General features: G+C 40.9%; 1 protein-coding gene across 1 annotated transcript; it reads left to right on the top strand.

The window, feature by feature from the left end:
* The first annotated feature begins 1,127 nt into the window (after positions 1-1,127).
* tmem208 (transmembrane protein 208) lies at positions 1,128-5,711 on the top strand. Its single transcript, XM_075476210.1, has 6 exons — positions 1,128-1,331; positions 1,972-2,067; positions 3,445-3,504; positions 3,626-3,762; positions 4,869-4,953; positions 5,052-5,711. The coding sequence occupies exons 1-6, from the start codon at positions 1,326-1,328 to the stop codon at positions 5,187-5,189; spliced, it is 522 nt and encodes a 173-aa protein (XP_075332325.1). The 5' UTR covers positions 1,128-1,325; the 3' UTR covers positions 5,190-5,711.
* The last annotated feature ends 16,843 nt before the right edge of the window (positions 5,712-22,554 follow it).

Genomic DNA, 22,554 nt, shown 5'->3' with positions numbered 1-22,554 from the left:
TGCACAAATCATGGCAGCTCAAGAACAAGCCCTGAGCACAAGCAGTAGAGGCCGGGTTCTATGGCACCAGACAGGACCCCAGGTGCAGGCTGTGAAAAAGGCCTCCGACACAGTCCAGCACATAGTAGCAGGTGTATGATGCAGGCCGGTAAGGCAAACATGCACTGCTATAACCAAGTAGCAAGCAGAATAACGTACAGGAACATGTGTACCAAGTATGGGTTAGAGGTCTCAAAGTCTAAGGAGGAGATAACTACCAAAAGTGGTATCTGACAGAATTAACATCATGTGGAACTTCCAGATCCAAACTGATAAACTGGTAATTGCTAATCAACTACATTGTGGTAAAAAATACAGAAGAAGGCAGTCGTGATAGATGTAGTATTTCCAGGTGACAGCAACATCATAGAGAAGGAATACGAGAAGCTCAAAAAGCGACAAAGGGTTGAAGGAGGAAGTTGAAAGGATGTGGGAAGTGAAAGCAACATTGGTACCAGTGGTACTTGTAGCACTGGGGACTGTGATCACCAAACTGAGAGGGTGGCTGCAACAGATCCCAGGAACAACATCAGAGATCTCTGTCCAGAAGAGAGCAGTTGTAAGAACAGCTAAGATACAGCGTAGAACCATGAAGCTCCCAGGCCTCTGGTTGATTTGATTAGATACATCTTTTTAAATTGATCAAATATTTCACCTGCAATTTGAAAAAAGTCCAGAAACAGAAAACAAATGTGTGCATCAGCCGTTCTTCTTTTTCATCTGACAACCCCTCAGATGTTATTTTTCCTTTTTAACATAAAGCTGTAGCTACATCAAATAGTTCAAACCACAGCTCTGTTCATTAACTGTCATGAATAATAACATCAACCAGAAAGTCCAACACAATACGTTTACTTTCAAACATTCACTATAATTTAAAATTAGTACTTTCATGAAGTTTTGTTGTTGTTTTCCACCACTTTAAAATAATCAAACGCAATGTTAAGAGTGCAAACCGGAAATTTTGTGGATTTTTAGGATGTTTTAAGAACATTCATTTATACATATGGCCAGTAGATGGTCCCCTGTCTCCAAGTTTTACGAGTGACTTTCGCCTCTTGCAGGAGAACCGACAGTAAGTTGGTGACGACATATTCGTGCGCCGGAAATGTTGCCCCCTCAAGCCTCTGAATGCTGATGTGTTTCAAGGAATTACATCGCAGGGAGACACAGGAGTTTGATTTTTGATGCGGTAACGTAATAACAAGACGAAGCGGCGGCTGGTCCGAGGTCCATGACAAAGAAGACGCCGCGGAAGAGTTCATCGGTAGCGGGAAACATAGCGAATGGCGGTGAGAAAAGCAGACACATGCAGCCACAACAGTGACAAAATTGATCAGGAACACTCACTGCTCCTCTTTAACGTGAGCTTAAAGTATTTATGGTGTGATACCATCATACGCTGCTGAAGGAGCGAAACATTGTCAACACATGCAGCCACAACATCTGTTAATAAAAAAAAAAAAGTAGACATAGACCCAAACTCAGGTGACATTTTCATGCACTGGGAGATCCATGGCAATAGGTACCCTACTATGGGAAATTTGTCAGGAGTGTACTGCGATGTCATGAACAGCTGACGATAAAACCACAAAGAACAGATGTTGTGAAATTAATGTTTCACTTTTCCTGTAATATAAAAGATGTAAACATACAAACTTTAAAAGTTAGGTTTGAATCATGAACCATATACCCGGAGTACCCGGGGAGAACCCACGCATACACGGGGAGAACATGAAAACTCCACACAGAAAGGCCTAACTGCGATTTGAACATGGAAACCTTCTTGCTGTGAGGCAACAGTGCTAATCACAACACCACAGTGCAGCCCAGTGCACAATGTTTTAGTTTTGTATTTGTATTTAGGGCCATTTGATCGGTTTATAAAGCTGACAATGTATTGATCATGCTGCTGTGTGTATTGCCCAACAGCCCAAAGGAAAAGTTGGCACGAAGGGGAAGAAGCAGATCTATGAGGAGAACGAGGCAACGCTTAAGTTCTACACAAGAGTCATCCTTGGAGCTAATGTAAGAAGACAAATGAATTACACCATATTTCCTCTATTCTTTCACTCTATATAGATCTGACAGTATAGTAATTGCTCGTATTTTCTAATGTTTAACCCCAAAATTGGCAGTGTTGGACTAAACAAATACAGTGGATTTTTTTAAAAAAAAATTTGAAGAAACTACAAAACTCTGCTTAAAATGGTAGATGTCTGTAAAATATGAAAAACTAAAGCAAGAACCTTTTCCATATTATCTGCATATTGCAGCTTTTACAAAGAGGGGGAAATAAATCATAATTATTTTAGTAAAAAACAGGACATGTCTACAATTTTTAAACATTTGTTTTTTATAAGTTGGTACTTTGTTGAGGTATTCTTTGGATTTTCTGACAACAGTCGGTCATTTGAGGAATCAGACTTTTAGCTTGGCACGTCTTGAATTGGCAGCATTTCCCTGCTCTTCCTTGCAAAACTTACTGTGCTGGAGTACTGTGAGAGTATTTGCTGCTCACAGCCTTCTTCAAGCCTTCATCTGGACTGTTAACCGTGATCTTAATTTGATGAAATGACTCCTGCTGATTTTGGTGTATACTTTGCCTCCTATTAGATGGTATTGTGCCAGAACTGACTGGCATTTGGAGCAATTCTTGTTTCCTGCCTGTGTAACTCAAGCTCTTGTCCTCTTTTCAACTTTGGAGGAACATCATGTTTTTAGTAGCATCACTGTTGTGCAGCATTTTCCCCACTCATTGTTAGTTGTCCCGCATTGTATGCCCAGTTCCTTGGATATTTTTTGTGACAGTTCATGATTTGAAAGCACTAAGTAAATGGGTTTTTGTCATCACAGGAAACCAAGAAGTTATCAGAATCACACCACAGGCAAAGCTGAACTTTATTTTGAGTCCATCAAAATCAACTGATATCAGCAAGAGTAATATTTGGATGGATTTGAAATAGTGGTTTGACTCTCAGCATAATCTCATCCTCAGTTATAAAAGAGTCTGAACACTTCTATGCATGTAACACTGATGGTAAAATCCCATGAATCCAAAATTGCAATAATGCAGTTTTGCTCATTGATTTGTTCGAAATTCCCCACGACAACCTGAAGGTTGAAACCAACTGATGATTTGGAATAAACCAATGTAAAAATGTCAGCGTAGAGCTGCTGATCAGGGACTAATTTAAAAAGGGAAATGGAAATCCTCATTTTTCAAAGGCCAACATTGTTTGTTGGATCTTTAAAAACTGGAACCTGACACAGTTTCCCACCTTTTCCTCAGAGACGATCGAAACAGTTAATGGATTATTAAAGGTAGTTGCCAGTTACCATTTAGAGGGTTGTCTGTCTGTGAAATGGAGTTATTGCTACAGCACTGTTATACTCTTCTTACAGGTAATATACGCTGCTGTAAATTTCTTGGTTTTCTACAGTTCGTCTACATTTTGGACATGGGTGAGTGAATTAAAAAAAAAAAAAAAAAAAGCTATTCAAAGCCTCAGCATCCGTACGCCGGGTGTAAAATTGCCTCAACGCAACTCCCTTCCTGGCTTGAAACCTGTTCTCCATCCCGTAGCTGCTGCTGCTGTTTGCACTCGCCGTGTATGTAGGAAGTTACCGCTCCATGTCGGCCATGGCCAAGCCAGCATTTGCTGAGGATGGAAGTTTGTTGGATGGAGGAATAGACCTAAACATGGAGCAGGGAATGGCAGAGTAAGTAATCCCCAAAATACAAGGCGACTATTTTGAGAAGCTCTTTCTTAAAGGGATAGTTCGCCTCTTTTGACATGAAGCTGTATGACATCCCATATTAGCAATATCATTTATGAACATCTTCTTACCCCCTGCTGCGTCCTGTGAGCCGAGTTCCAGCCTCGTTTTGGCGTTGACGAAGGTAGTCCGGCTAGTTGGCTGGGGTTGCAAAAATAAAGCGTCTTGCTTCTCAAAACAATATGCGTTCAAAAGAGTAATACATTTGCATCACAAAATCGTTCTCCAGAAAAAAGTCAGACCTCACAATCCCTTGGCGCTGTTTCTCTCTACCTTCATATCACTATGGGCTGTGTAAACTGTGCTGACCGAAGTGCAGACCGAGCAGTCCCCTGCTTCCGAGCGGTAAACACCGTAACAGGTGCGGCTGTCGGCAGGTAGCTGTACACATTGATATGAAGGGAGGCAAAAATAGCGCCAAGCGATGTGAGGTCTGACTTTTTCTGGCTAACGATTTTGTGATGCAAATGTATTACTCCTTTGAACGCATATTGTTTTGAGAACCAAGACGCTTTATTTTTGCGACCCCAGCCAACTAGCCGGACTACCTTCGTCAACGCCAAAACTCGGCTGGAACTCCGCCCACAGGACGCAGCAGGTGGTAAGAAAATGTTCATAAATGATATTGCTAATATGGGATGTCATACAGCTTCATGTCAAAAGAGGCGAACTATCCCTTTAAGCCAGCACACGTAAAAAAAAACATGACAATGGGACTCAACTTGGAAATGCTTCTTTGAACATGGTTTTATGCCTTGTTCAGTTCAAAATTCATGTAAAATATGAATGCTACTCATGTCAGCAATGTTAACAGAGAGTTGTAGGCATTGATTGTCAGTTCTTAGAAGAATCCGAGTCTTCCTGAATGAAATGTTAAGAATCCTTTATATGATCATGGTTTATTCTAAAACCAGGTTAATTAAAAAGAAGTTCCACCTATTTGTGTGTTTGTGTGTGCCCTTATTTCTCTGTAGAGTAACTTCTTCTTCATTGTGCACAGACACATGTGCTCTTTCAGTGATCATTTATCCACTTTATTCTGGTTTTAGACACCTCAAGGACGTCATCCTGCTCACTGCCATACTGCAAGTGCTCAGCACAATCTCCTCTTATTTCTGGTATCTTTGGTTGCTGGTAAGAGCTTTTGTAGAAGAAGCCCAGTTGATGCTCTTTCCTTATTTGGTTTAATTCAAGCCTCGTCATTTAAATGCTGTCTCTTGTATGTGTGTCAGGCCCCGGCCCGTGCCCTGCACCTGCTGTGGGTGAACTTTCTGGGTCCCTGGTTTATGGCAGAAAGCCCGTCGGCACCGGAGGAGGTGAATGAGAAAAAGCAGAGAAGACAGGAGCGCAGACAGATGAAGAGATTCTGATGCTGCAAAGCAGACGGAGAAGTATTTTTATACACAGAATCTGTGATATATACAGAAAGTGAGGAACTCATAAGTTATTCAGGAAGAAATTTTCTTATGAAGTTAAATTCGACTGAAACCAGATATTGTGGACTCCGGTTTTCCATGTTTGTTTTCTATCTGCTTTCTGTTGGAATCTAATTTTTCTCCCTAAATTATGAAATGAAATGTTCTCTTTAGGTAATGTCCCCGTCCAAAGACAGTTTGTCTATGTCAAGAGATTTAAGAGTTCTACACAGTGTCCTTAAGTTACTCACCACCACCCAAAAACTCAAATGAAATAGTTGAATCAGTTTAAACTGTTTTGATTGTTACGTTTTTGTCACGTCATTTATTTGGCTTTTCTCATCAATAATTTGATGTTCCTTCATTGAAAAATTAAGAGACTTTGTTTATGAGCTATTCAGTCTTATTGAATTAACAGAATATTGAGTTTTAATAGAAAAATGGGAACAATTTTGCAATAAAAAAAATCTTCCTCCATTGTGCTGATGTTTTCATCATAGATGGTTTTTCAAGAAATAAATCTTCTTTTTTTCCAGGTCATTTAAAAATATTTGATGTAAAAGCCCAATTTGAGTCTTAAACTGTGGTTAGAGTTATTAGGCATAATATATAAGTCTGATTGTGAGAAAATACGTTGTTATTTAACCTTAAATAAAAATATATTTTAAACAAGGAAAAGTTAGTTTAGTCTCTGAGGGAAATATATATATTTTTAAAATAACCTAGAAACACCCTTCTTGAGAATATCTACCACAGTTTATTATTCAATTCAATTCATTTTTATTTATATAGCGCCAAATACAACAAATGTCATCTCAAGGCACTTAGATAGTAAGTCCAATTCAAGCCAATTGGAATTCAATTAATTAATAATAATCATAATTCATAAAATAATCCAGTTCGTTCATATAGAGCCAATTCAAAAACAATTTCCTAGCTAAGAAAACCAGCAGATTGAGTTATACATGAATATGTGTTAGTTTCTTGATGTGGTTATATTCAACTTCGGTTGAGGCAGAAACCACAGTTTCACAAATGCTGTTCACAGATATTGTTCTCGTTGGAAATCACATGAGAAGTTTTAGTTAGGATGTAAGTCGGGTTTGGAAGGTCACTATTTGGTCACTATCAAAACGAGCATAAAAACACATCATTTTTAAGGTTCACAAACATTCCTAATGTTGCTTTAAGACCTTTGCTCACTCGTCATGCAGTGAAGTGGTTGGACGTGGTGGAGCATTGTCCTGCATGAATGTAATGTCCTTCTTCAACACAGGAGACTTCTCCCTGAACCACGTCTTGAAAAAATTATCTTCTCGAAACTGACAGCAGGTTTGGGTGATGATTTGAGTCCAGCTGTCTCTGATTTAATGATGGCAGACCACACCAGGACCCAGTCTCCACCCTGCTGGGGTCTGACTCGAAGTGCCACTCAGTGCCCATTAAAGGATTGCTACACGTGTTTGCACGAGGCTCTGATGGGGTGACGCGTATGTTGACATCAGAGGGTTTGCAAGCAGCCCCATGTGGATGTTTGTGTACCTGGTGATTTGTTGTGACATGGCAGTAAACTCCAAGTTGTCTCGAAGATGTGAGCATCGCAGCCGCCTGAGTGATGAGCCGGCTTTAGAGGACAGTTTGCAGGTTGCTTGCTAAAGACTTTAAATACATTACTGGATGTAGACAAATAATGTCAGAAATATAAATCAAATGAAGCGTCGCATCAAAGCCACTCAATGCATCACTTCATAACACCTGTAAGTCATTTTTCAATGGCTCTTGAAATGACTCGCCTTCTTAAGATTAAATATTAGAGCCGACAGATTTATACACAGCTGACAGTTTAATCCCCAAATGCTGAATATATTTAAAACCTGTCCGTGCAGCTTCCGTTTCTATCCGGTGAGCCTTGTCCTTGGGGCAAAATGCTGTTTATTTTCAAGTCAGCAAAGTTACTCTGTATATCCAGTGATGACTAAGTGAATTTAGTGAGTATGCTGAAGCTCTAAAGAGAGTGAGTGAGCTGGCAAAGCCCTGGTATCTTCCCAATATAATGACAGATTTATCATTATTGTTACATCCACGCTCACCCAGCGCAACAAGCTCCAACCTGCAGTCTTCAGGTTTAAAAGGAGAATCCCTGTGATGGTGTCAATCCAGTTTAAAGGAACCCAACAAAGTTTGCTTTAACGTAATACATAGACATATCTAAACGGCTCCTCTTAACTCAACTTGATACTTTTGCATCAGTACCACCTTAGGTTTTTTCAAAGGGACTGCTTTTTCTGTATCTTGGCCTCCTTCATACCAGCACTGTGGTCCGATACTGTCTCTATTATAGGGTTATAAACAAAGTAACCAAAATTAGAGCAGCACGGCATCTTGTTGTCAAGGCCAATCCCAGATGTGGGCTTTGAGAGGAACCATGTTCCAGTATAATTTAGTCCTGGGGCCTCTCACTCACACGTACCCCCCCCCCCCCCCACACACACACACACACACACACACACACACACACACACACACACACACAAACTCAGAGATGTACTTTGTTGTGCTCGCTGTAAGAGGATGTGCAAGAATCTGGATTTATGTGTTATGAGTGTTCATTTTAAATGTGAATGTATTTCTTAAAATAACGTGCGAATCTCTATCTTTGCTCGTTATTTATGATGGACAGAAAAGAAAAGAAACGAGTGGGAGGGCAACATCCTTGTTTTTTACCAAGGCTGTAAAGCAGGGTTCTTCCTGACAATGTGTAACAAGGGATTTGGAGATGAATTCCATCTTGCATGCTTCATGTGTAACTTTGCACAGTTTAACCTGAAAGAAAGCCCAACAATCTAAACCTCATTTTACTGTGAGAGTAAAATAAAGGGTTACATGTTAGTAAGTGTCATGCAATCTGAGATTAAAAGCAAAGAGTCAGGATGATTGAAATGGAGCTCTGTGTCACATTGGCTCCAGCAGAGCATGATCTTCACATTTTAGATCCCTTAAGAATTGCAAAGTCAGACAAAACAGGAAATTGGAGGGCATTTGGGCAACAGCCGAGCCTCTGACCCTTGAACTGCAGCACTCCCTGTCTTTGAAGTGAAGAAATAGAATCACAAGCAATTACATGCAATGCAGAGTGTGTTCCCTTGAACATTCAGCCTCCACTGTGTAAACAGAGTTAGAGCTTCTCTGAGTGTGTTTGGTAGAGCCGTGGGCGTAGTCCTCTTCAAGTCCATCATCTGGGCTCCGTTTCAACCTTGTTTTGACTAAACTGACCCACACACTGCGCACTGTTTGGGTTTTAGTGAAGGAGCGTTGCTGCATGACGCCGATTCTTCATTTGAATTTCTCCTCTTCCAGAGCAATTTGAAAGGAAAATCCAGAGCTGATTATCTACTTGCTTTCCTTCTCTAATAACAAATAAGCATCAGTATTTCCAGCATCATCTTCTCGTTTAAAGATGACACCAGCCAGGCAGCGTTCACAGCTCCCGTTGTGGCCTTAAAAGGAAGCTGTCAATTATTCTTGCAGCATTTGACTCCCGTGTGGGTGTGCGAGTGTGTGTGTCTGCTTGTATAACTAGTGTTGTGAGGACATACTTCTGTTTACAAGGTCGCATAGTGGCGCCCTGCCTCCCTTTGGTAAAGTTAAAAAAAAAAACAAGTTTCCATTTAACTTTAAGGTGAAAGCTTTGTGTTAGGATAAAGTTAGACAGGTGGTGCGTAGGGTTATGGTTAAGTCTCCAGGAATTTGATATAAGTCAATGTAATGTCCTCTAAAGTGACTGAAACACTTTAGAGACTGAAAGCATCTCAAGCATTAGACTTAGTGGCTAATGCTCCACCCTCCTCGGAGATTGTCACCTCTGTTAAACGTCTCGATCCATCCGCTGCCAGGCTGTCATCTGCTCCTGTTTGTCACCACCTGCAAACCGAAGACGCATCAATGTAAGCCCATACTGTAACGTCTTAAATTTTAATGAGCCCAGCTCGTTTCACATTCATTTAACATATGTTTCATAACCTTTGATGATGCCCGGGACTTTCCTTTTGGATCATGAGAAGATTTTGAAATATTGGACAGATATATTCAAATATATTGGATATGTCTAATGATAGATTTAGAGTCTGCATATGAACACTTTGTTGAAAATGATCTCTCCTGTTCAGACGCCTCTGGTTATAATTTCTGCAACCATGAACAGTAAAGGAAGTAGAACTGATCTCAAAGAGCCTTAAAGTTAAAGATGAAACATTATTTTCCATTCTTATCAATATCTAAAGCAACATTAGTGTGTTATGTTTGGTTTTCTATAACTTTATAGGAAAAAGACATGAGAAAGATGCACTATGCGGATGAGATTTGTGCTCTCTGATAACTTTTAAAAACGTAATAAATTTTTTAGGTCTATTGCTAGCTCACATTCAACATTAAGAAAGGCAAAGTGATGTGAATGGTACAGATGTATATATACGTTTGGCTCCTGTTAGGAAAACTAATAAGAATATTCAGGACTACTGAAATTCTGAAAGCATGATATTTAATCATGTTGCAAAAAGGGAACATCTACATACAGAGGCTATGATGCAAATGTTCCAAGATACTAAGTTCTAAACAAGCTTTTATGGGGTAAACACACAGAGGCTTGCATTTTGTTTATACGAGTCATGAGACATTCCCTTCTGCCCTTCTGCCCTTCTGGGAGCAGACAGTGGTGTTGATTATGCCGAGCCTTTTGAATATCCTCTTCTCGGAGCAGAAAGTGACGCTGATACCACCAAGGCTGTGGGACATTCCGTCCACCTAGCACCGAGAGCAGAGCAGAGTGGTCACCTCCGAGTGCAGCTGTTTTTCTCATGAAATGATAGCCAAATGATAATGTGAGCATAAAGGATAAAAAGGATTCTATCATGTCCCTCCTGTTTATACTTTATGCTTACTAGAAACTTCAAAATAAAATTCATAAGATCGTTTCATCTATTACATATAAGTGAATCAGAGTACATCAGTAACATCAACAGACACTGCACTTAAGCCTCGTTTCCACTATGCAGTCCGGTACGGGTCGGGTCGCTTTGGGGTCAGCTTTGTGTTCCCACTGTACAAAGGGGACCCTCAGGGGTGGGTGGAGTGCGTGCCGAAGCGTAAATAGCAAATAACAGCAAATAACAAATAACATCCATAATTTCAAACCACCTCCAAGCTTCTTCAGCTTAATGCCACACTGGCTCGCGGTCCGGTTGAAACCACTCTCTGCCATTTTTGCGGCAATCAGCTGGAAAACTTTTTCGTTTCGCCATCGGGCTCCCGCTGCACAGCCTCCTCACCAACAACGGAGAGCAGAGCCTGGAACCGGTCCTGTGTGCTAGGTACCCCAAGCAGAAGGGTTACAAAAATGGTAACGGGTTCCATGGGACCGGTATGCTGTCGTGGTAGTGGAAACACTGAAATAAGCGAACCCTTCTGAACCGACCCTTACTGGACTGCATAGTGGAAACGGGGCTTTAGTTAGATTTTTGTTGGGTATGTCATAGGCCATTCATTCATGTTCACAGGGCACACATTTTCTGTATCATCATAGTTATCATAGGCATCTGCATTGGTCAGGATTTGTTGATACATCAATGTTTTAGTCACAGCTGTCGCTATCAGTCTCTGAATCAGGCTTCGGATGCAAGGGATGCAACAGCAGCACACACTGAGATCCAAGCCATGGCTACTGTAAGAGAAACTAACACAGATGAGATTAGTCCACTCCATCTACCAAACCATGATTCAAGTATTCTGGTGAAAGGATTGTCCGCACCAGAGTTTTCAGCCAATTCCTGGGAGAGTGCGCTCAGCACTTGAATGGCCCGTAACGCTTCCATCTGGAGCTGTGTTGGTGTTAGTGTGTTACTGAAAGTACAACACATATCTCCGAACATTCTACAAACGCCACCTTCTTTGGCTTAGAGCAAATCAAGTGCCATTATATTCTGCCATGTCATTAAATTGGTTTTGTCTCGTAGTTTAGCCAGTCTGTGCATGTGAGTGTAACTGACAAAACGTTGTTGGTTGTAATACAAGTACAGCTCAAAAATTTTGAATATCATGAAAAAGTTAAATATTGGAAACTCATGGTGTTGCTCCCTAATCAGCTAATGAACTCAAAACACCTGCAAAGGTTTCCTGAGCCTGAGTCAGTAGGCTACACAATCATGGGGTAGACCGCTGACGTGACAGATGTCCAGAAGACAGTCACTGACACCCTCCACAAGGAGGGTAAGCCACAAAAGGTCACTGCTAAAGGAGCTGGTTGTTCACAGTGCTGTATCCAAGCATATTCATAGAAAGTTGATTGGAAGGAAAAGGTGCATCAGCAACAGGGATAACCGCAGCCTTGAGTGGATTGTCAAGCTAAATCCATTCAAGAATTTGGGAGAGCTTCACAAGGAGTGGACTGAGGCTGGAGACGAATCCAAGACATGGGCTACAAATGTCGCGTTCCTTGTGCCACTCCTGAACCAGAGACAACGTGAGAAGCGTCTTACCTGGGCTAAGGAGAAAAAGAACTGGACTGTTGCTCAGTGGTCCAGAGTTCTCTTTTCAGATGGAAGTAAATTTTGCATGTCATTTGGACATCGAGGTCCCAGAGTTTGGAGGAAGAGCGGACAGGCACAGAATCCATGTTACTTTAAGTTCAGTGTGAAGTTTCCAAAGTCGGTGATGATTTAGGGTGCCGTGTCATCTACTGGTGTTGGTCCACTGTGTTTTCTGAAGTCCACAGTCAATGCAGCCATGTACCAGGAAATTTTTATAGCACTTCATGCTTCCTTCTGCTGAAAAGCTTGATGGAGATGCTGATTTAATTTTCCAGCAGGACTTTGCACCTGCCCACACAGCCAAAGGTACTAAAAGCTGGTTCAATGACACGGTGTTACTGTGCTTGATTGGCCAGCAAACTCGCCTTGTCAATAGGAAGATGAGAGACACCAGACCAATGCAGATGACCTGAAGGCTGCTATCAAAGCAAGCTGGGCTTCTATTACACCTCAGTAGTACCACGGGCTGATCGCCTCCATGCCACGCTGCATTGAAGCAGTAATTCATGCAAAAGGAGGCCCAACCAAGTATTGAGTGCATAGAAATGGACATACTTTTCAGAAGCCTGACATTTCCGTTTAAAATATCCATGCATTTTCTCTACCGCTGAATCTGTCGGTCGGGTTATGGGGGGGCAGGAGCCTATCCCAGCGGTCAATGGGCGAGAGGCAGGGTACACCCTGGACAGGCTGCCAGTCCATCACAGGGCCACACAGAGACAAACAACCATACATGCTCACACTCACTCCTAAGGACAATTTTACCAATTAACTTAACTGGCAGGGGACAGAGAACCCACACATACACAGGGAGAACATGCAAACTCCACACAGAAAGGCCCCAGCTGGGTGTTGAACCTCGAACCCTCTTGCTGTGAGGTGACAGTGCCAACCACCACACCACCGTGCAGCCCCTGTTTAACAAATCCTTTTTTTTATTGATCTTATGTAATATTCTAATTTCCTGAGGCACTCCATTTTGGGTTTTCATTATCTGTAAGCCATAATCATCAAAATTACAAGAAATTAAGGCTTGACATATTTCACTCAAATGAATCTATACGAGTTTCACTTTCTGAAATGAGTGACAAAATATTGAACTTTTTCACAATATTCTAATTTTGATTGTTGCCCACCAGAACAGACATTATTGAAACCCAGCTGTTACTTGATTGCAGGCTTTGAATTCATCAGGGAGTCCTTATGGTACTCCAATAGAGTCTATGTATACGCGATCATGAAACAAACTGTGTGGGGCAGAGCACTTTGCTCTAGTCTGATGGAGCCTAAACATGGCACTGGGAGCTTGTGGACCGTCATTAAGTGGTAACACATACAAAGGCATAATGAACTGAATTAGGAAAAATATTCCCCTCCAATTAGCAGGTAGGATAGGTCTCAGTGTCTTTCCTCCACAGAACCACCAAATGTCAGTGCGGGCAACAGTGTGATTGGTAACCCAAGCATCCCGAGTGAGATATGTGTCATCACCAGGAATGATAGTGACATTAAACCATATCAGCTCTCCCACGTACAGCCCATTGCCACCGCACTGTGCACATGTTGGGATCAGTACATAGATCCAGTGGGAATGGAATTGTGCCCAAACATGGCCAAGCTGCAGCATAAGCTAGACAATCTTGTTTTGGTCAAAATTTTTGAGCTGTGAAAATGAGCCAATCCAGCCATGTATTGTTATCAGCAATAAGCAATTTCAATGGCTACCACAGATTTAAGGTCAGAGCTTTTCAGGTAGGTTACTATGGCCTTAGATGGTGGTGGAGGTGGGATGGATTGGTTATTAGTCGTTACATTGATAGTATTGACTACAGATGGATTTTCAATAGCACTTCTTGGACAGCAGCTCACAAAGATGTGCACATGTACCTGTACCTGCGTCTCTACCAGAGTTATCACACCCTAGGGTGTAGCCAATGAGGAAGGTAGTGCTCTCTCCCTCACTCAACTTCACTGTTACCTTGTCTTTCTTATTGGGTTGGGATTTGCTGACCCGCTTTTTTCTATGGTGTGCTTCACCTGCTCCATCTGATGAAACAGGTGATGTTAAGTTGGTGTCGCTTGCGTGTGCCTCTTGGATGTGGTTGCTGCTGGTGGAGGCTTTCATTTCTGTAGCTCAAACCATAACAGAGGGAAAACAGCAAGAATAGTTAAAACTGTCAGACAACACATTGTGCCGCTAAGGCATCACATGCCAGGCTGCTTAAATGGGTGCCAGGGTCGGCCTCTTGCTCCATCCAAGTAATTTAGCAAACCTTAATCAGGTTTCTGCTAGCCTCCTCCCCCTCCATTTCCTCACAGTGTCGTCGGTTGCTTCACTGAGTCCTGCGACTGCGTGTGCCTTTTGCCTATAACCCCCCTCGTCAGGAAGTGTTCCTATTGATGTCACTTCCTCAGGATTCAGACTTACACTACTGAGGTGGCAGGTTCTCAGTATTTGCAGCTCACCTGACTGAAGCTTTGCTGAAGTTGATTTGTCTTTTTGCAGTGTGACAGATTAGCAATTTTCACAGCAGTTGGGGTGGTGAGAAGAACTTGATATGGACCTTCCCACCTAGGGACCCAATCTCTGGGATCCACCACAGATGTGGGCTACTTGAGTTCTTGTGTTGGAATTGACTGAGCAAACTGGACACTTTTGTTAGTTAACATTTTTGTCATGTAATCAGCCAGAGTTTCTTCAGCTGGTTCATCACTCCTGGTGAGTGGTCTCAGTTGTGGAATGACATAAGGTCTTTCATACATCATCTCAAATGGCATTAGACCTATGCTTGTGGGTCTAATGCCGGGTTGAGATTGCTTAAAGGGATAGTTTGCCTCTTTTGACATGCTTTTGACAGCTGTATGACATCTGTTAAGATGTGCTCTCATTTCATTTGGTTTAACAAGAAACATGATGTAGTTTTGTTCTATTTTGGTTTAATTTTATGCCCCGTTTTGTGTTTGTTTTGGTGGTATGAATCACGTGACCCTGATAGGGGAATTGTCCGCAGGTGTGTCGTATACGCTGTGTGTAATTAATAAAATAGGTGAGCCCGTGGGTGCGGGTCTCTCACTCACTCAAAATGCAAAGAAGCTTGACTCGTGTTATGTGCCACGTATGTGTGCTGTGTTAGATAAGTTACTCTGCTAACAGGTTATGGGCCCAGAGAATCTCATAACGCGAAGTTAAAGTGACTGCCAGGTGAAAGTCGCAACATGTACTGCGTGCACCTGAGAGCTGAATATACTAGCAATATTATTTATGAACATTTTGTGATGCAAATGTATTACTCTTCTGAACGCATATTGTTTTGAGAAGCAAATCACTTTATTTTTGTGGCCCCAGCCAACTAGCCGGACTACCTTCATCAACGCCAAAACGAGGCTGGAACTCGGCTCACAGTACGCAGCTGGAGGTAAGAAAATGTTCATAAATAATATTGCTAGTATGGGATGCCATACAGCTTCATGTCAAAAGAGGCGAACTATCCCTTTAAAGCTTAATCACTATGACCCTAGCAGAGAAGCCTCAGCTCACCCTTTCCTTGTAATCTGGGCAGTCCCATATGCCTTCAATAGGATCAGTGCACAACACCCTTCCACTTATGTTTTCAAAGCAACAACATCCACAGCTATAAGTTACTCAACTTTAGTCACCGTTAGTGTGAATTTTGTTTCTGTTATTTCATCACATGTTGTGGATTTAAAGAAAAAAAGCTTCTAATGGTTATTTTCCTCAGGCCAAGTTTCCAATTTTCTGTTGATCTTTTTCTAAATAATACATAAATGTATGTCTAACCTTTTCTCCTCCATGTCAGGCCCAATTCATGTTGGCATGAAAAATATGTAGAAACAAAGACATAAACAAAGAACTGCTTTAATCTGTATTCTGTATGTGGTTTAAATTTTGTCTGACCTTTTTTTTTAAGTCACGCAGTCCAGTCGTTGCAGCCTTCTCCTCCTCCCCGAGGTCCATCCTTTCTTTTTCTGCAGTCAGGAGCCCAGTGTCCCTGCTTACCACAAACGTAGCAAGAGTTTCTGTCATCTTGAGATTTGCCTCCTCTCCTCTCCTCCGGCCACGTCCCCTGCCATGCTCTGCTTGGAAATACACAATCTCCCTCCTCATCTGTTAACATAAAGACTTGTGCCTTTTTGCATCTTTTTCTTGTGATTAAAGTGATTTTCAGCACATTTATAATGCTCTAAAACGCTAGTCAAACGTCCTGTGCTGTGGTCTATCGTGTGTTTTGTCCCAAAACTACTGCCTGTACTTCCTGACCTTAAATGTTTTGCTTCCTTTTGTGACCGAGTGATATTAAACCTCGAAAACCCAGAATAAACTGGAACAAGGGACCACTATACTAAAAAAAATATACATTTTATTTACAATAAAATAAAAGGCTTTAAAAAGGTTAAATTGGCAGTGTAAATGCGGGTGCGTTACTATGGAGAATGTGGTAGAGAATTAATAGCAGGCTAAACTAGCACCATACATAAAACAGAAAACACCATAAATAATAGTAATTCACAACACAGCAAAACACATGCAGAAACACTACTCTCCCAATTAATCAGCTTCCTTCGTAAAGCCAAATGTCTCAGACAAAGAAAGAAATTTGTTATGCAAAGAACACTCCAAAAACTAAAAGTGGGATAAACAGTGGTTAGCACCTCCAATGCTATACTGGTAAAATAACAACAAAAATGAATGTTAACATTAAATAAAACACTGTCTGAACAAGTTTAGGTAAAAACAATAAGTAAATCTGGTAGTCTGGAGCACAGCCCCCCCTTTCTCCCAATCAGAGACATGCAGGTGACTGAAAGCTGTGTCAAGCACAATGTTAACCATCCAAGATATGCAAAATGATAAAATAACTTCTCCTGCTTAAGGATACCTTATATCTTGGCTGTTTTTCTTAAGCAAACACTCCAAGTTTTGTGATCCTCACCAAACAAGTCTCAAATCAACAGACAAAGGCTGCTCAAACACTACTCTCAGGTAGTGTCAAGTCAAGAAGAGGGACCCAAATGAACTCCCCTCCCTGTTTTATAGTCTCTGCCCCTTGGCTTAACTCTACTGCCATGCATACTAGTAACACACCATGCCACACTTTACTCTCTGCATTTTGAACTGCTGTCGGTTCTGGAGGAGGTGTTGGACCTGTCTGTGCTAATTGTCTTAAGTCAAGGTAGATTGGTGCCGTTTGATCTAGATCTGGGTAAGTTGGGGGGTTCGGCATAGGTCCAAGTGGAGGGTCAGGACTCGGTCCGTGTCCATGTCTCCTACCTGTTACATTGTCATCTTCTCTGTCAGTCAGAGTCATCACTTCTGTATGTGTCTCCGTCTTTTTTATCTTCTCTGCCTTTTCTTATTCCTTCTCATCTTTTCTTTGCCTCTGTCAACCAGTTTTTTTGCTTCTAAAAGACCACTAATTTGTCTTTTCTTAGGTTTAATTTCTGGCTTTTCTTCTGTCTTTTACTAATTTCTCACACTCACTTTTTACTAACCTTCCTGAAAACCCGTACTTGTTTTCCCATTTTATTCCCCAAGTACTTTATGTTATCTCGATTTCCACAAAACATTCTTTTTGCGTCTCCTCCACAACTCCAACAACTCCAGTTGCCCATTCTTAATCTTTTCTTTTAACATGCGCACAGAGTTATTTATTTAGTACCAGTCTTTATTTTTAAATTAAAGTCCCAGACTTAACCCGGATCTTGTTTATAAAGTCTCAACTTAAATCTGTTGTAGTAGGCAAAAATTAGTAGAAATCTTTTGTCCTACCTTATGAGTCAGACATCCTAATGGAGGAAAATTTATCAACGTTTGTGGATCTCATCAGCCCTCACGAAGTCCAGCATGTCCCGGCCTCTTTTGTCAGCAAACGCCGTGCTGGAGGTCTTTCATTCAGGAATAGTTGCAGCATAAGCAGTTACACGGAAGTAGAATTGATTATGTGAGCATAAAGGATAAAAATGATTCTATCGGCTCCTTTACCCTTGTTCCATCAATTAACAGCAATGGGACCATCCTCGCAGCTGCCAAATTATTTGAAAATTAAAATGATTTGTCCCCACAAAGCAGAAGAGTAGAAACGTAAAGGTTTTTTGAGTTCATAGCACAGTTAGGAAATATGACGGAAGTAAAGTTGAGGTCTGGAGGAGTGACTAAACTTTAAAAGAAAACTGCTTGTGGTATTGCTTGAAAGGCAAATTGACTGACTGCAGAAGACCTTTAGGAACATTTCACCAGACTCTGGAGTTGTGGCTCATTGTTTACTGTGTAAAGGCTGCACGGTGGTGTGGTGGTTAGCACAGCAAGGGGGTTTCTGGTTCAAATCCCGGCTGGGGCCTTTTCAATAAGTGGCAGGAGAAACGTTTCCCTGGTAGTGGGAAAAATACATTAAGTTAAACTGCATTAAATTCTGGTACAGTCCATCCATTGGTTTGATTCCCAGCGCCCTTGGACCAAATGTCAAAGTGTCACTGAGCAAGACTCCAAAGCCCACATTGCCTCCGATGTGTTCATCGGTTTATGAACGTATGTGATAATAAAAGCATTGTGTATCCTGTAACACTGTGGACACTGAGAAGTGTGTGTGTGTGTGTGTGTGTTTGTGTGTGTGAATAAGTTAATGTGGCTTGGACTGTAAATAATGCGCTTTTAGGGGTCAACTAGACTAAGTGCTATATTAAATTAAGTCCATTTACCATATACACTCTTGAAAATCCAAAATGGAGCTTATACCATGACCCTCACACTTATCCTGTTGGGTTTTAACTTTGTTTGTTTTATTATTTTTAATCTTTTTTATCCTATTCTTTTTTTAAGCAAACTTATAAATAACCAACTGAAACCATGAATTAAAAGCCTATCAGTAGGAATTATTTTCTAGTTTATCTGTCTATCTCAACTCTTACGAGTAGTGTACAGAACCTCACTTAAAAATAAAGAAACACAGAATATAAGATGTGATACAATGAACTAACTAACAGGATGCCCAAACTTTGTCTTCAGGCCTTTTTCCTTTGCTGTTATTTTTAATCTTTAATGGATTGAAAATAGAATTATGTATTTCTCTGACCTTTTTTATGCACATTCCCTGTCCTGAAACTACCCTCGAGTGCCTGGGGGCTGAGTTACCACAGTTCCCAACTTTGGTCTCCAGCCCTGCACCACATCATTTTTTTACGTGTTTGTAGGCTTTTGGTGGCATCTTTTTGGCCTCTTCAACATGACAAAAAATGAATGTGTAGGGCTGTACATGTGCAGGGCTTACACGTAGATTTGTTTGACAAGAGGTGTTACGTCCCATCATTGAATGGAGAGCAAAAAGAGCAAAAGAATCTGCCAAATTCTCCAAAGTGTTACTTTAACAATATACTTTTTGGAAATCAGGGCATCCTTTTGTGCCTCGGCTCTTCATTTTAGTGGAAGCTTAAACTAAACCTTAACATGCCACAGTAGATCAATAATACTGCTGTGGACTTTTAGGTGCTGTTTACACATACCCGGGTATTTTGATAAACGAAGACCTTTCCCTTTGTTTGTGCCTTTCGTTTATACACAAACGAAGTTTTTTCCTCCGAAAACGAGGGATAAAAAAACTCCGGCAAAAGTGGAGATTTTTAAAAAACTCTGTTTAGCGTTTGTGTATAAACTGGTTGAAAGAGACAAAAACTGAGTTTTGGGCAATTGAGAATGAGGAGTTGTAGTACAGAGCCCCGCCCCTATCCGCCATGTTGGCAGGATGCTAGCGTGAAAACGCCATTCTCTCCGTTCGTTTACAGTGTACGCGTGTGTTTTTAAATCAGTAAGTTTAAACAGTCCGGAATTGCAAGAACATGCCTGGAAATTACTGCTGTGTGAAGAACTGTACAGTACCTCACATAATACGTTTGGGACACTGCCACCGTCAGGCTTGGCGTAATTTAACAGCTCTTGACAGCGTTTTTATGCTGATCAATGTAGACGTGTTTTTTAAAAAAAAACGGGGCACCTAGTTATTTTTGCAAACGAAGGTTAGAAAATATGCGTTTATCAAAATACCCGGGTATGTGTAAACAGCACCTTACAGTCAAACTACAATGCACGTGGGGTTCCATGCAAAATTGAGATTGCTAAATTAGTGTTGATACTCATCAATACAGTAAACTAATGATGGAAGGAAAATGCTGTAAAACACAGATCTTAATGCTCTCACTTACTGTGAAGTTAACTTGACACAGAAAGCTACTCAGCAGATCTTAAAAAAAAGACCTCTCCAAAGTCAAAGTCCATTTCTGACGGCGTCTTCACACAAATGGAGAAATGCGGCTTGAAACCTTGTGAAGCCTTCAGCTTTGATAGATTGTTTGATTAGATGTCACTAACTGCAGCTGAGGCCAAAGGTAAAAGGTTAAAAAAAAAAAAGTGGGCCTGCAACGCTTGTCTATTGGCACAAGGCTGAGCCTCTAGTAGCACAACACACTTGAATGGTCCACCAAACTGTTGGCAGTTAAGTTGTATGTTGGTAACGTGGTGGCAAGTGTGAGCAGAAAGAACAATGCAGAGAATTGGAGTGCGACAGTCTGCTTGCCTTCGCCTGGCATGTAGTTTTGGTGTAATCATTTGGATGATATGTTTGGTTGTTAGTTGATAATACTTTGATGCATGTCCTAAACCTGGAAGTGTAAAAAGCAGGAGTTTGATTTAGTCATGTCTAATTAAAGATTCTCCAGAAAAAGAGGAAGAAACAACAAGCTTTTACAAAGAAACAGGATAAGATAAGAACTGTACAACAGACCTGTCATGCAAAGCCAACGGGATGTCCCAGAAGTCTAATGATGAGATGCATGCCATGTGACCCAGTAAATAAATCAGTAAATCAGGGAAAAAGAATAAAACCGTAGCGCCACAATTGAGACATATTTACAGCAAAGATAACCTCTTTTTTCAACCCGGACACTGCAGGAAAATTCCTCGACAAAATGACTGAAACATCCTGAGGATCTCAAGGTTTGTTTTGGTCATCGGCCTCATTATGTTGTTTTATTACTCGCTGTAGTCTTCCAAATCCTCACCCTCAAGGTTAGGAATTTGAATTAATCAAATCAAATCCTTTTGTGTACATTATATATTTGCCAGCTAAAGATAACCATGAAGCTTTGATCTCATACTTCAACTGAAAACTTACATGATTTTGAGAAATATAGAGTATTTCATCTGTGGATACACATATTTCAAATCATTTGAAGACCAGAATACGCATGTGTTTCCTTATGTGGAGGCTAATGCAATCCAAAGTGGCTTACAAGTGACCAACAGGGTGAGAACAGGACGACTCAAATGTAAACAGTGTAGGGGTTGTCAGTTGCAATGTAAATCAATTTAAGACAAATTTAAGAAAATGGAATAACAAGATCAATAATAATATGGGTTCAAACAGTCCTACACAGCCCAGTTCAGTCCTCATATGGCAGCACTTTCTTCCTTTGATCTACAGCCACAGTTGCTTCGTTGTATCTCCATTTTCAGTCAAAAAGTGGAACAACCTGAAGCACATTTAATTTAAGATAACTGCAAAACTAAGGCAGACAGTCATCAGGCCTCAAAATCAAAGAGTGCAAAGCTTCAAAAGAGCACGAAGCAGTTATTCTGTGGAAAATTCAGAGTGAAAACAAGGTGATATGATGCAGCATAAAAGTCTGGAAAAAAGGTAGAAATATGGAAAACCAGAATATTCAAGAATAAATGAAGGGCATTGTAAAAAAAGAAGAAAAAAAAGAACGAAATTTTATATGACATGAGGCAGGCGTATGTATAATTAAAACATACATAAATTATGTCACTATTAGTTTACCTGATTACATTTTTCATTTATAAGACTATTTCACAGTCTATGTTTTTATTAAAACATTTTAGTCTCCACAGTTTTCAAGCTTGGTTGTTAACTTATATGAAATGAACTCATCAGTATACTCTGACTGAGTTGCAATTCTGTGATGGCAAGACTCTAAAAATGGTGCAGCAGGGGCGTCATGGTGGCCCTGTTTTTAGCCGCCAACAAGCCACAACTTCCTTATTTGAATCCCACTAGCGACTGTTGATGCATTTCACTCCCCATTAACCTCTATTTTCTCACTTCCCGTCATTTCCACATTGTAATCTCTCATAAATGCATAAAAAGCATCAACAGCTCTGCAGCTTACAGTCTGATCCAATAATGTGATGCACCTACTTAGACGCCAGCTTTTTAATACAAGTCATCCTCAGTGAGGATCAGTGACTGGGTTAAATGCGATAACACATCAATTCCCCCCTCTGTTTTGTTTGGTTATTTGTTCTGTCATTAGATAAATAAATACAAGGTTCTCGGTGAGTGACAATAGGCATTAGTTGTAGCAGTGGCGCCACACCAAGATCAGTGACGGACAGTCTCCATCTCACTGGGTTCCCTTCCTTTTCCTTTGTTTTCATCCCGTTTCCTTCCACGTTTTCTTGGATGCTGTTCCCCCCAATGGAGGCCTAAACAAGCTACAATGCTGTGAAAGTAAACAAATGCACAAATATCATGTCACACAGCCTTGGCCCTCACCCAAGTCAGACTCAGTTTTATGACGATCCCAAGGTTTAGGTTTATGATTCTGATACTCGCCCAGGCCGCTAGAAAATGGGTTTGGAATTCGATCTATGAATCAGGTGTGCTACTCTGATTTAGTGAAATATCATTTTTAAAATGACTTATTGCACTAAA

This window comes from Odontesthes bonariensis, chromosome 1 (assembly GCF_027942865.1).
Source record: "Odontesthes bonariensis isolate fOdoBon6 chromosome 1, fOdoBon6.hap1, whole genome shotgun sequence".
NCBI lineage: Eukaryota > Metazoa > Chordata > Actinopteri > Atheriniformes > Atherinopsidae > Odontesthes > Odontesthes bonariensis.
Note: the sequence above shows the minus strand (reverse complement) of the source record. Positions and strands in the feature narration are given on the sequence as shown.